The 13,431-nt window shown below is 38.2% G+C and overlaps 2 protein-coding genes across 6 annotated transcripts in view; one reads left to right on the top strand and one right to left on the bottom strand.

Annotated features, from left to right (window-relative positions):
* SLC26A5 (solute carrier family 26 member 5) overlaps positions 1–13,431 on the top strand; it is a 92,133-nt gene that overhangs the window by 68,048 nt on the left and 10,654 nt on the right. For 2 of the 5 annotated variants that reach the window (XM_025379636.1, XM_025379635.1), the window contains one exon: positions 332–720. The exons of the other annotated variants lie outside the window; for them this stretch is intronic. In XM_025379636.1, the coding sequence (XP_025235421.1) occupies positions 332–525 (194 nt within the window). In that variant the 3' untranslated portion in view covers positions 526–720. Of the gene's footprint in view, positions 1–331; positions 721–13,431 lie in introns of those variants that run through there. 5 annotated transcript variants of the gene reach the window in all.
* Positions 5,513–13,431, bottom strand: part of PSMC2 (proteasome 26S subunit, ATPase 2) — a 26,693-nt gene continuing 18,774 nt past the window's right edge. Inside the window, exons 6-13 of the mRNA XM_025379644.1 lie at positions 12,946–13,077; positions 12,093–12,165; positions 11,404–11,499; positions 10,541–10,705; positions 8,696–8,783; positions 7,294–7,496; positions 7,098–7,194; positions 5,513–7,010 (exon numbers count right to left, since the gene is read on the bottom strand). Of these exons, the coding sequence (XP_025235429.1) occupies positions 6,853–7,010; positions 7,098–7,194; positions 7,294–7,496; positions 8,696–8,783; positions 10,541–10,705; positions 11,404–11,499; positions 12,093–12,165; positions 12,946–13,077 (1,012 nt within the window). The 3' untranslated portion in view covers positions 5,513–6,852. The remainder of the gene's footprint in view (positions 7,011–7,097; positions 7,195–7,293; positions 7,497–8,695; positions 8,784–10,540; positions 10,706–11,403; positions 11,500–12,092; positions 12,166–12,945; positions 13,078–13,431) is intronic.

The raw sequence follows: 13,431 nt of genomic DNA, 5'->3' as shown, positions 1-13,431 counted from the left end.
AGAGAAATCCTGGAAGAACACACCAGAAAGTAGTTTCCTGGGATTGTGGGTATGATGGGTGGAGACAGGAATTGGAGTGAAACTTTTCCTATAGCATTTTAACATTTAAACTATATGTGCTTGAACCCAGGAGGTGGAGGTTGCAGTGAGCTGAGATTACGCCACTGCACTCCAGCCTGGGTAACAGAGTGAGACTCTGTCTCAAAAAAAAAAAAAAAAAAAAAAAAAAGCAGTAACAAAAAAAAAGCACTATATGGAAGTGTTACCTTTTTTTAATTGTTGAAGACTGATACCCAGAGTGTGGACTAATTTTCTTTTCTTCTTTTAATAGCACAAGTTGTGAATGACCTCACTCGGAATAGATTTTTTGAAAATCCTGCCCTATGGGAGCTGCTGTTCCACAGCATTCATGATGCGGTTTTAGGCAGCCAACGTAGAGAGGCACTTGCTGAACAGGAAGCCTTGGCTGCCCCTCCCCAGGAGGACTTGGAGCCCAATGCCACTCCTGCCACTCCTGAGGCATAGATGAGGACCTCACCCTAGGATGGGGTTATAAGCCTCTCGTGAAGTTCATAATTTACACGTTTTAAATACTAGACACTAGATTTTTTTTTTTCCTAAGGGTAAATACTAGTAGTCGAGGCTTGATTTGGAGGGTGAATGACGCCTAGCAAGATGTATCGTACTTGTGTTTTTTTAATTGAATATTTCAAAGATAAATTGGCCTGTTGCCTGCATTTATTATGGAGAGGCATTTCTGCTACATTTTAGTATTATCTTTGTAAGCTAAGCACTGAAAAATTTATTTCAGTTAAGTACTTTTAACCTATGAATAGGATATGCTGTCGCCAGATAATTAGTGGTTCTTTGTTTTTGTACTTGTTGGTCTACAGACTGTCTATAATTAGTTATGTAACAGAAGAAAGAAACTGCAATTTTCTAGAAGTTCTTGTTTTAAAATAACCTTTTATTTATTATAGAAGCAATATAAATGCATTGAGGACATTTTTGAAAAAATAGACAAGCAAAAATAAGAAGATAAAACATTGTATTTCCACCAGAGATTACCACTGTTAACATCTTAATGTCCTTCCAGATCTTTTTCCATGCATATACATTTACATTTTTAACCAAAGTAAGACCATATCTATAGTGTTTTATAACCGATTTTTCTTTAATCAACAATCTCCACTTTCTCATTCCAGCACATTTTTTTGCCTTAGACCATATTTAAATTTCCCCAATTGTCCCCAAATTTGCAGTTGGTTTGTGCAAACTGATATTCATTCTATGACCTTACATTGCAACTGGTCATGTCCTTTAAAGTCCCTTACGTCTATTTTAATGTAGCACGGTTCCTTTTTTATGACATTGACTTGTTAAAGAGACTGGGGCAGCTGTCCTATAGAATCCTGTCTTGTGAATTTGCCTAGATGCTTTTTCATGGTGTTGTTTAACTTATTTTTATATTGCCTTTACTACCTGCAATCTGAAAGTTATATCTAAAGCCTTTATAGATTCAAATTAGAGCATTTTGTGCTAGATTATATCTTAGATAAGATACATGCTTCATATCGCATCACTTCAGAAAACACGTAATATCTAATCGATGTACCATTAACTAATCTAGTGATCTAAGCTAGATGAGTGGATCAGCATGAGTCTGATCCTCCAGTTAGATTTTCCCCTTTGTGACTACAGACTTAGCTGTGTGGTATTCCTTTGGCATTGAATGAATGTCCAGTCCCCCACTAGCCATTTACCAAGAGTTTTAACATTGGGTGGTAATTCTTTGCTAAATCATTAACTTTATTAAGGTTTGTGAGTAGGTTGTCTAGTTCTTTCATTTCTTCTGTGTTTATTAGTTGATCGTTCTATGTGAACTATAGCTTTCCCTTCTCCACTTGAGCTATTGGTCATCCTTACCCACCTATAGTTCTACTAGCAGGGCAGGTTGAATGCTTTATTATTTTCATTTAATTATGAACTTCAAAGTAAATAACTGGTTTATTAGATGGTGACAAATTAGTGGGGTTTTTTTAGATTTCCCTTTTCTGGTGTGATGGTGGTCTTGTGAATTTTGAAAGTTTTAATGGGTTTCAATCCATTATGTTCTTTTTGATGCTCAAAGTGTCATGACTGTGGCCAGTATAAGTCCTTAAAAGCTTTGTTATTGTTGCTAAGCATGAAGTAGCATTAAAGACCATGTTTTTAAGAAAACTAACCCCCAGGTGTAACTTAAATCTTCCTTAGAAGTTCATAACAACTATCAGTTCATTACACATCAAACTCAATGTTCAGCCTAGGAATAAGCATAACGCTCATCATACTCATTCCACAGAAACAAGGAATGTCAAAGGTTGGAGGATACCTTTAAACCAATTTGTCACTTTCAGTTGTTTGTAACTATCAGCTCACTATAAATCAAAGCATAGGTATTAGCCAACCTGTCTAAAGCCTCCTCTGCTAAGAGTTCCTGCTGATAGTGAGTTTGTTTTTTCTTTAATATGTTGTCTTATTGACATCTTGTTATAGTTTTCATGAATAAGATACTACCAAGAGAAAGTAGTCAGATCCCAGTGGAATTGTTAGCATGGCCTACTTGCAACCAAACCCTGTGTATGTGTTCATGTTAACTCCTATCAGGTTTCTCACTGTCTTTACTAATTTAATTCAAAATAAACTCCTCCTTTTAATCAAAACTTTAGCTAATTCTAGAGTGGAATTTAGATTTGCTTAGTTATTTCCTTTGCAATCCTCACATGAGATCAGATACATCTGCATTCTGATACAGACTGCCTTCTGAAAGAGCATGTAGTTGTAGAACTTCAGCTTACACTAGAAACTTTTGTAAAAGAGCCCATATCATTTCAGCCATTTAAGTAGAATTTAAGGATTTTAAACTATGTTAAAATACTTTGGCCGGGCGCAGTGGCTCACACCTGTAATCCCAATACTTTGGGAGGTCGAGGCGGGCAGATCACGAGGTCAGGAGTTTGAGACCAGCCTGGCCATCATGGTGAAACCCTGTCTCTATTAAAAAATACAAAAGTGAGCTAGGCATGGTGGTGCACACCTGTAGTCCCAGCTACTCGGGAAGCTGAGGCAGGAGAATGGCTTGAACCTGGGAGGCGGAGGTTGCAGTGAGCTGAGATCACGCCACTGCACTCCAGCCTGGGTGTCAGAGCCAGGCTCTGTCTCAAAAAAAAAAAAAAAAAAATTCATTGCACATTCTTTAGCACCAGCAGATACCATGCTTGATAGATTGAAAGTAGTGTACAGGCTGGGCGTGGTGGCTCACACCTGTAATCCAGCACTTTGGGAGGCCGAGGCGGGCGGATCATGAGGTCAGGAGATCGAGACCATCCTGACTAACACGGTGAAACCCCGTCTCTACTAAAAATACAAAAAAATTAGCCGGGTGTGGTGGCGGGTGCCTGTAGTCCCAGCTACTCGAGAGACTGAGGCGGGAGAATGGCATGAACCCAGGAGGTGGAGCTTGCAGTGAGCAGAGATCGTGCCACTGCACTCCAGCCTGGGCAACAAGAGCGAGATTCCATCTAAAAAAAAAAAAAAAAAAGAAAAGAAAGTAGTGTACAAAAAAAGGTATTTGTCTGTTACACATTTGTATTTAGCTTTACTGTTAAACTTTTAAACTGTTTTGAATAGAATTGTTATGTATATTAAAAGCACCAAGTCTTAAGGAGGGAAATATATTTTTGTTTTATCATTTTCCTTAGCATCTGAGAACGAGTGCATTTCAAAATACATTTCATCCGTATGTAAATATGTCAGAATGTTTTACTTAGAATTACTTCGTACAGTGAAAATTTCCTGACCTTTTTTGTCTTACAGGCTTATCTCTGCCTTTCAAGGAAATAATGTGTAAGCCCACCTGTTCTTTCTGGGCCTTAATAGCTGCTACTGTATCTTCTATGTTTTTCCACCCTGATTCAAATTCAGGTTCATATGGTCCTATCAAAATGGGTATAATCTACATAATCTAAGGACTAGCCTTATTTTATGGCAATATATGGGAAAGCACTGTTTTGAAGAAGGTCCCGTAAAGAAAAGTCCTTTGACCTTCTCAAATCCTGTGCGGTATGACAGTGGTTGATCTCTGTCTCATGAATCAATGGAATATGTTTGAAAACGTTTGTGAAACAGAGCCCAGGAAATTCCAATCTATGTCTTAGACACTGACTCTGTATAAGTATATGGCAGCTGATAATGGGATCCCAATTGCCAATCTCATCTGCAGTGGAACCCAAGAAACTGTTAAGGGTATGGATCCTCTTCAAGCCCTGGAATAGCTCATTTTGTAGTTCGCAGGAAACATCTAAAACATCCACTCCGTGTGGTTTGATCCTGTGTCCTTACCTGTTTAGCAGAGAAAGACAGTACCAGCCTCTGAGCGTACACTTTTTGAGAAAATGAGTCTGCTCTCTTGTGTAGATGAAGAAAAGAGGGTAGCAAACCCAGTGAATCTGTCCTGGGGTGGGTGGGTGTGTTTTTGTGTGTGTTGGGGGGTGGGGGTGTGCCCTTGTGTGGGGATGAGGGAGGGAAGAGTATGTGGTGGGGAAGGCTCTATTATGTCTGCCCCTTTAAAGATAGTAAATCAATTTAAATTCTAAAATCAAACAGAACTTCCTCGGTGTGAGCCTGTATGCTTTACTGAGTGCAAAAAATGCTATTGGTCCTTTTTAGTGCACCTCACCCTTCAGGAGTGCCTTTAGGATTCAGGATGTTTGGATTCTTACTGTTCTGAATGCTCATAAAAGTTTGAGAACTGTGAAAGTATTATGGAATTCTTCAAACCAAAATGCAGGCAATGGTTTTGAAGCCCCTCCAATCCCAACAACACAATGGTAAAAGCTAGCCCCACACCAGGTAACGTGCCTGCTTAGTGACTTGGATTTTATCAAGTTTGAGCATCTTACAACTCCACCTGGCCTTTGAGAAAGGTGTACCAGGCTTTTCATTGTACTGGTATATTGCATTTCACTTTACCTAACAAATAAACCTCAGAAGCATCATGAAAATTGAGTTTTTTAATAAACCTAATCACATTTTAATGTTAAGTTTTTAAACGGGATTCTACAATATATATTTCTAAAGTCATAAATCCTTTGTATTCTAACTTAGCACCCTGACACATATATATATATGTGTGTGTGCATCTACACACATGTATATAGACACATCTATTTTAGGTGGAAGAAGTTATTGGTAAATGTCTTTCATCTTTTTAAGTAGGGTACAAACATGCTGACCTAGACAATGTTGATGCTACCTGCATAAATATGCCTTGACAGAAACACCCAAATTTTTCAAATAGTTGATTTTATATTTGATGTGTAGCCAATTAGATTTTCCTTATGGACCTAAATTAATTATCACAATAGTCACTCTGTATCGTTAGAACAGAGTGTGCTCAACACTATCTAATTTGAGTTGTCTTTAATTGGTATATATGAGCATGTGGCCATGACAAAGTGGAAAGACTTGAGAGTGTGTTCTAAATGCATACATTTATTTAATCAAAACATTCAAAAACATACATCTTCAGTCATTTTCTTGAGTGTATTTTATTGTAAGCATAACCTGAAAATAGTTTGGTCTATTTAATTCCTCAAGAAAGACTAGAGCAGGGTTTAAAAAGATGAATTTTTCTGATAAAGTTCATAAAAATGAAAAATCAAGAATGTTGGTTGGATTTTATAAAGGGCTTTAATTTCTTGAAAACTTTCATAATTTTCCATATTTCAGTGCAACACAGCATTTTCTACGTTGTCAACTTTTTCTATTGTAAATTTAAAATGTGTCCAACTTTATTTTGCAACTTATTTATGAAAATCGAACTTCAATAAAAATACTCATTATTGTGCTTTGGTCTTGGCATTGGGGGAAGGGGTAACTGTGGTAGAAGATAGGATTTGGTGGTGGTTACACAGGAGATAATTTTAAAAAGATCTGTTGAGGATTCTAATATAACCTTTATTTTTAAAATACCTCACTGTAGACCAGAAGCCTAACAGACATTTTACCAAAATTTTAAACTAATTTGTAAAATGAAAGTAATCACTTTTCTGTATGAAGCCAATTCCGGATTTTCTAAATTAGATCATATGTACACACATTTTTTTTTTTTTTTTTTTTTGTCTTTTTTACTACTCTTTCACCTCTGGCTGAACATTTTTCTTTCTGCTTTATTGTATTACTTTACTGCTCATTAAAATCACTAATTCTTCCTGATTAATTTGAAATCAAATTGCAATGTAAAACATATACATCCAATGTTTCTCTTACTTTAAAAAAGATTTGGCCAAAGCTTTTATTATTCAACATGGTGGTGGGAAACTATCATAATGCATGTGGTCATAAGCCTAAGTGAGCTACTTTGATGCGGGACAGAAGAGGATAATAGGAGCATAGGTAATGGAGCCGACAAACTTGGACCAGAAACCCAGCTTTGCCACTACAAGTAAGTAAGAAAGTTTATGAATCCATTAGATGAAGATCCATTTGATAATCTTCCTCAATGGACAGATGGGAGGATACAATGAGAATTTCTATGTAGAGCACCCAGCCAGCATATGCCCAGGATATAAGCCATCTAAGCAAGCACTTTGTTTGCTGTGAAACCCTTAAATGGGAGTGGGTCAAAAAACAGTCAAAATATATTCTAACAAGCTTTTCTGTCTAATAACATTAGCGATCACCTTTTATTATAAGAAGAGATATGGAAACATACAATTTTGAAGCCATTTATTTGTTTATGAAGTGGTTATTAACAAGTCTATGTAAGGTTAGGATTCCAATCTAAAGTTTTCACCTGAAAGCCTTCAGGGTTCAGTTGTATGTCATGTAACGAGGAGTAGCACTGAATTTGGCATAAGACTTAATGACCTTATTTACAGCTTCCAAGAAATCTTTCTCGGTAGCGATTTTTCGCCGTGCTCTGATGGCAAACATACCAGCTTCTGTGCAGACGCTTCTAATCTCAGCACCTTTCAAACAAAAAGAAAATAAACAGGCTTAATTAAAGCAGCCTGAGCAGACAGACCAGCAAATATAAGCAAGAACTTTCTACTTACCAGTGCTATTTGGACACAGTCGTGCTAACAATTCAAATCTGATATCTCTTTCAACACTCATTGAACGAGCGTGAATCTTAAATATGTGGGTCCGACCCTAAAAATGAAGAGAATTGATAAATATGAAAATGCAAAAAACATCACAGGAAGAAAAAACTTCAAAAATCCCTTTCCTAAAATGAAATGATTTTCTTACCTCTAGATCGGGCAGGCTAAATTCAATTTTTCTATCCAATCTCCCTGGCCTCATCAGTGCTGGATCCAAAGTATCAGGTCTGTTAGTGGCCATCAGCACTTTAATATTGCCTCGAGGATCAAAACCATCAAGCTGATTGATCAGTTCCAACATTGTTCTCTGCACTTCATTGTCACCTCCAGCACCATCATCAAACCGAGCCCCTGAGAAGACAAAAGATAAGCTCTTCAAGTCCACTCAGAGTAGCACTATGCATGACCTGAAAGTACCATAAATCTCAGCTCAAATCATGCCCTCCGGAATAAGTGCACATCCCACTTTGAAGCAAATCCTGTAAGAACAGCCTGCTTTATACAAAACTAATTAGAAAGTGAACCTTTGCTTTCAAAAGTATTCATCACAGATTTACTTAACATTTTTTAAACTGCCTATGGGGCAGTTTTATGTTTTCAAAGTCTACCACATTTATTACTTAATTTGAACCTCTCAAAACCTCATGAAGTACACAAGGCAAGAATTATTCCCTTTATAAGATAAGAAAACTGAGGCTAAGAGATTAGTCAAAATCAACTTGTCCTCAGGAGTTCGAGACCAGCCTGGCCAACATGGTGAAACTACGTCTCTACTAAAAATACAAAAATTAGCCAGGCATGGTAGCAGGTATCTGTAATCCCAGCTACTCGGGAGGCTGAGACATGAGAATGGCTTGAACCAGGAGGCAGAGGTTGCCGTGAACCAAGGTTGCGCCACCGAACTCCAGCCTGACCGACAGAGTGAGACTGTGTCTTTTAAAAAAAAAAAAAATTGTCTAGATTTCATGGCTAATACTGTATTTCCTGTGCACTAAGAAAAACCACCACCAATTAAATTATGCCCCAGTGCTTTCTTATGACATTAGATGATACTTCTCAATTTAGGAGTTGTTTAAAGTGTGGAAATAGGTGTTGTATGAATGAAATCACATATAGGTTGAGCATCCCATATTTGCAAATATGCAAAATCCAAAATGCTTCAAAATTTGAAACTCTTGAGCCCCAACATGATGTTCAAAGGCAATACTCATTGGAGCATTTTAGATTTCAGGTTTTCATATTTGGGATACTCAATCAGTATAATGCAAGTACTCCAAAAGCCAAAAGCCAAAATACCTGAATTCTCAAACATTTCAGCTAAGGGATATTCAACCCACTGCACAAAAATAAAGGCTCTGAAAAATGGCAATGGTATATAATGTTTCTTCTTCCCTTTACAGTTTAGCACTACTACTTATAGATCTGTGGCGCCAGTGTTTCAGAGCTCATAGAAGAGTTATTGTTAAAATTCTGTATAAGAATTAACATATCACTTTAGAGTTTTCATGAAACCGAATCCTAAAGCAGTTCTCTTAACATATCATTCTCACCTCCAATAGCATCAATTTCATCAAAGAAGATAAGGCAGGCTTTTTTTGTTCTGGCCATTTCAAAGAGTTCACGAACCATTCGAGCCCCCTAACAAGAAAAATGATTTATTAATTCAAAATTGATTTTAAAATATTTTAAAGTAAATAAAAAGTTACACTTCAAACTTTTCAATATTTATTTTTAACAGTATTCTCACTCATTATTACCTAAACTTTTTTTATTTTTTTGTTTTTTTTGAGATGGAGTCTTCCTCTGTCGCCCAGGCTAGAGTGCAGTGGTGCGATCTCAGCTCACTGCATCCTCTGCCTGGGTTCAAGCGATTCTCCTACCTCAGCCTCCCGGGTAGCTGGGATTGCAGGCATGTGCTACCAAGCCCAGATAATTTTTGTATTTTTAGTAGAGATAGGGTTTCAGCATCTTGGCCAGGCTGGTCTTGAACTCCTGACCTCATAATCTACCCGTCTCAGCCTCCCAAAGTGCTGGGATTACAGGTGTGAGCCACCACGCCCAGCTGTTTTTATTTTATTTTATTGTTTATTTTTTGAGACAGAGTTTCGCTCTTGTTGCCCAGGCTGGTGTGCAATGGCACAATCTTGGCTCACTGCAACCTTCGCCTTCTGGGTTCAAGCGATTCTCGTGCCTCAGCCTCCCGAGGAGCTGGGATTACAGGCATGCGCCACCACGCTCAGCTTTTTCTATTTTTAGTGGAGATGGGGTTTCTCCACGTTGGTCAGGCTGGTTTTGAAATCCTGACCTTAGGTGATCTGCCCGCCTCTGCCTCCCAAAGTGCTGGGATTACAGGTGTAAGCCACCGCGCCCAGTCTACCTAAACTTTTTTTTAAAAAACTGAAGTTTGCTCCCCAGTCCACCAAATTAATCTTGCTAGCCTTAAAATATTAAGTCATTTGCATGATTCTGTATCTATTAAATAGCAATAGGTTTCGGATCTGACGAGGTCAAATTAATAGTTAAATAAAGGAACCATTTTAATCAGTAAAACTTGAGTAAATAAAAGCATCTGATCTATCACTTGGAATTCCTGATCACTGAATTTGACTTGTAAGTTTTAATTAGGGAATAAAAGGATACCTCAACTCATGCAGCTCTGTATCTAATTCTTACTGTAAATATACGAATCATCAACAGGTTTCAGATACAATACGTATAGCCCTAGACACATTCTCTAAATATATATATATGTATATGGATGTCTACAAACATACAGACATCCATATGCTCTCACTTTCTCATTAGGACTGAAAACACTGCCCCTGAAGTAAAAGTATACTTTTGAATTCACTTACCAGGCATTTCCATAGAAAAGCCACATCTGTAGAAAATGTCATCCTTCTAAGGAGGGGGCATACTGGTTAAAATTTTATGTGGTTGCCTATTTCCAAATGACCACAAAGGCAGCTTCTAAACTACTAATTACAATCAAGAAGTTTCAGGTCTCAGGCCGGGTGTGGTGGCTCATGCCTATACTCCCAGCACTCTGGGAGGCCAACGCAGATGGATCGCTTGAGCCCTGGGCCGCATGGCAAAACCCCATTCTACAAAAAATAGAAAAATTAGCTGGGCATGGTGGCATGTAGCCATGGTCTCAGCTACCTGAGAGGCTGAGATGGGAGGATCGCCTAAGCCCAGAGAGGTAGAGGCTGCAGTGAGCTGAGATCACAACACTGCACTCCAGCCTGAGCAACACAATGAGACTGTCTCAAAAAAAGAAAACAGAAATTTCAGGTCTGGATCCCTCGATGCAGAAGTGCCATTTTTAATTTCATTCATACTGTAAAATCTTTCACAGGGCTATATATTCTTTGACTATGATAAATTGACTTTACCTCACCGACGTATTTCTGTACAAGCTCAGATCCAATAACTCGAATGAAGCATGCATCAGTCCGATTAGCAACCGCCCGCGCACAGAGTGTCTTGCCTGTACCGGGTGGACCAAAGAGCAGCACGCCCTTGGGAGGCTCAATGCCAAGGTTTACAAACCTCTCTGGCTGTGATAGAGACACAATTTTCACACTTACCACTTCTGTATAACAAAAATCAGACTACTTCTACATCAACAAAGTGCTTTTATGTTTAGTCTTTTATCCTGAAAACCATACTTTAATATTTAAATCAAAATTATTAAGTCCACATTCTACATACTTGGACTAAGTAAGAAATTTTACTTATTCTAAGACATAAGTTCTAAACTGGACTCATATCAATACATAAGACTGAATGGCTTTTAAAAAGCGCTTCTATTATCCAGTCTTAAAATATTTTCCTAATTTTAAAAAATTATGGTGTTTAAGGAACACAATTATCTGGTATTCAGTATCCTAGTTTTCCATTATCCTCCCAAGTTTAACCTGCTTCAACTTAAGCCCCTTTCTTCTCGATGTCTTTTGAAGAACCAGTTTCTTCTATAATAGCCTGTAACATATTTAACATATTGCTAAAGGTTACACTGAGCCTCCTCTGTCACTGTAAACAGCAGATCTTTCTTTTTTAAATATACTTGACCATTCAATCCTTTTTGCTTGCTCTCCCCTAGAACTTACCAACTCTCCACACCTCCTCTCTCCACCCTCTCAAAAAAATTCTCATTAGGGAAAATAGTAAAAGCCATCTAATATACAAGCAATTTTAGTGCTCAATACACAAAAATTTATACAAAGAAATTTAAATACAACACTCAGCTACTTACATGAAGTAATGGGGTTTCAACTACTTCTCGCAATTTCTCAATCTGTTCCTTACAGCCACCAACATCACTGTATGTGACATCAGGTTTCTCTTCCACCTAAGAGAGGGACAGAAATGTACAACATACAGTCACAGGCCTTTTGGATACTGTCCAAATTCAGTAGAATAGACCTAATACCTTAAAAGAAAAATCAAACTCACAAGTGAGAATCTTAATAAAAATTGAATACATTGCCCAGTGCCCTGGTACTACCTGCTGTATTACTTATTATGACACTAATGAATGAAAGACAAACTAGTAAAATAAAGACAGGTGAGACTCTGTCTCACAAAAAAACAAAAAATACTGCCAGGCTCAGTGGCTCACACCTGGAATCCCAACACTTTGGGAGGCTGAGGCAGGCCGAAAACTTGAGGTCATGAGTTCGAAACCAGTCTGGCCAACGTGGTGAAACACCGTCTCTACTAAAAAGACAAAAATTAGCCAGGCATGGTGGTGGGCGCCTGTAATCCCAGCTACTCGGGAGGCTGAGGCAGGAGAATCGCTTCAACCCAGGAGGCAGAGGCTGCAGTGGGCCAAGATCGCATGACTGTACTCCAGCCTAGATGACAAGAGTGAAACTCCATCTCAAAAAACAACAACAACAAAAAAAAGACATAGCCTTCCTTTTCCCTCCCATAGTTTCTTACCTGCATCATGGTAACTGTTGGGTCAATCTTAGGAGGCAATGGAATGTGAATTTGATATTTATTTCTGTCCACACTAAGGAAGTAAAAAAGACAGTCACTAATACATTCTTTAAGCTTTCAAAGTGATTTTATGTTTAGTCTTTTATCCCCAAAACCATATTTAAGAAAACAAGAGAGAGACAGAATCCCTAAGGTTATATAAAGAGAAATAAAGAGAGCATGAAACCTGAGGATACTAAATTATATGTCTAATGTGGCAAACAAGAATTACAGAGAAATACAAAAATAGCCTGTGGAGTGCGCACATAGGTAGAGTTAAAAGTAAGGTAAAGAATGCTTTGGCTTAGCCAGGTGTGGTGGGATGCACCTGTAGTCCCAGCTACTGGGTAGGTTGAGGCTGGAGCATCACTTGAGCCCAGGAGGTCAAGGCTAAAAAAGAACGCTTTGTCCTAACAGCAACCAAACCCTTGAGGGGGGAGGGGAGATTTTTTTTTTTAATTTACTGAGTGAATTGTTATGTATTCTATAGACATTAACACACTTGGCATCATAACTATCCTAAAGCAAGTAGTCCCCCAACCTATACCCTGTTACCATAAATAGACTGGTAACCTCAACTCTGAAATTTGAAGCCATTCATAATAAACAACCGTGGGAGTAGGGGAGTCAGGGAAGCTGATGGGATGTTAGAAAGCAGATGCAGAAGAAAGAATTTTCAACTATAGTACATTACTAGATCATCCCTTGGTATTCCAAGGAACTCAGTTCATTTATTCACCACAAAGCCAAGGATGTGAATGTGAGACAGCATCCTTAGTGAAAGAAAAGTATTTATTGTAAATAGAAATCTTACCCCACTCTCATCCCTTCTTCAATGTCAGTAGGTGCCACTTGATCACTAAGGTCCACCACAAACTTGGCAAACTGCTTTACATTGATAATGTATTTTGGGTCCTCCGAATCAGCATTGATTATCTTTGTACACCTAACACAGCAAAAAGCTTGATTAGAGTAAGGAACCTAAGCCACTAATAATGAATTCAACCCACTAGATTCTATCCTGAGTGTGCAAAATATACGTATAAACTGGAACTACAGAAACTGGGACATTGTTAAAGATCGTTTTCTATACTCAACTCTGAAAGTCCATTCGACTTTAGCCAAGCCATAAAATTTTCAAATACATTCTCCTGGAAAATTAAACCCAAATATCTCATCTTTTTTTTTTTTTTTTTTTTTTTTTTTTTGGGGTCGGTTTCCCTCGCCGACCTGCTGGGGGCGGGGCGGGGCTCCTCGCCCACAAAACCAAACACCTCCATATGGACCATAGCAACAAATC

Source organism: Theropithecus gelada, chromosome 3 (assembly GCF_003255815.1).
Source record: "Theropithecus gelada isolate Dixy chromosome 3, Tgel_1.0, whole genome shotgun sequence".
In the NCBI taxonomy this organism is placed as follows: Eukaryota; Metazoa; Chordata; class Mammalia; order Primates; family Cercopithecidae; genus Theropithecus; species Theropithecus gelada.
This window is presented reverse-complemented; position numbering and strand designations above follow the sequence as displayed.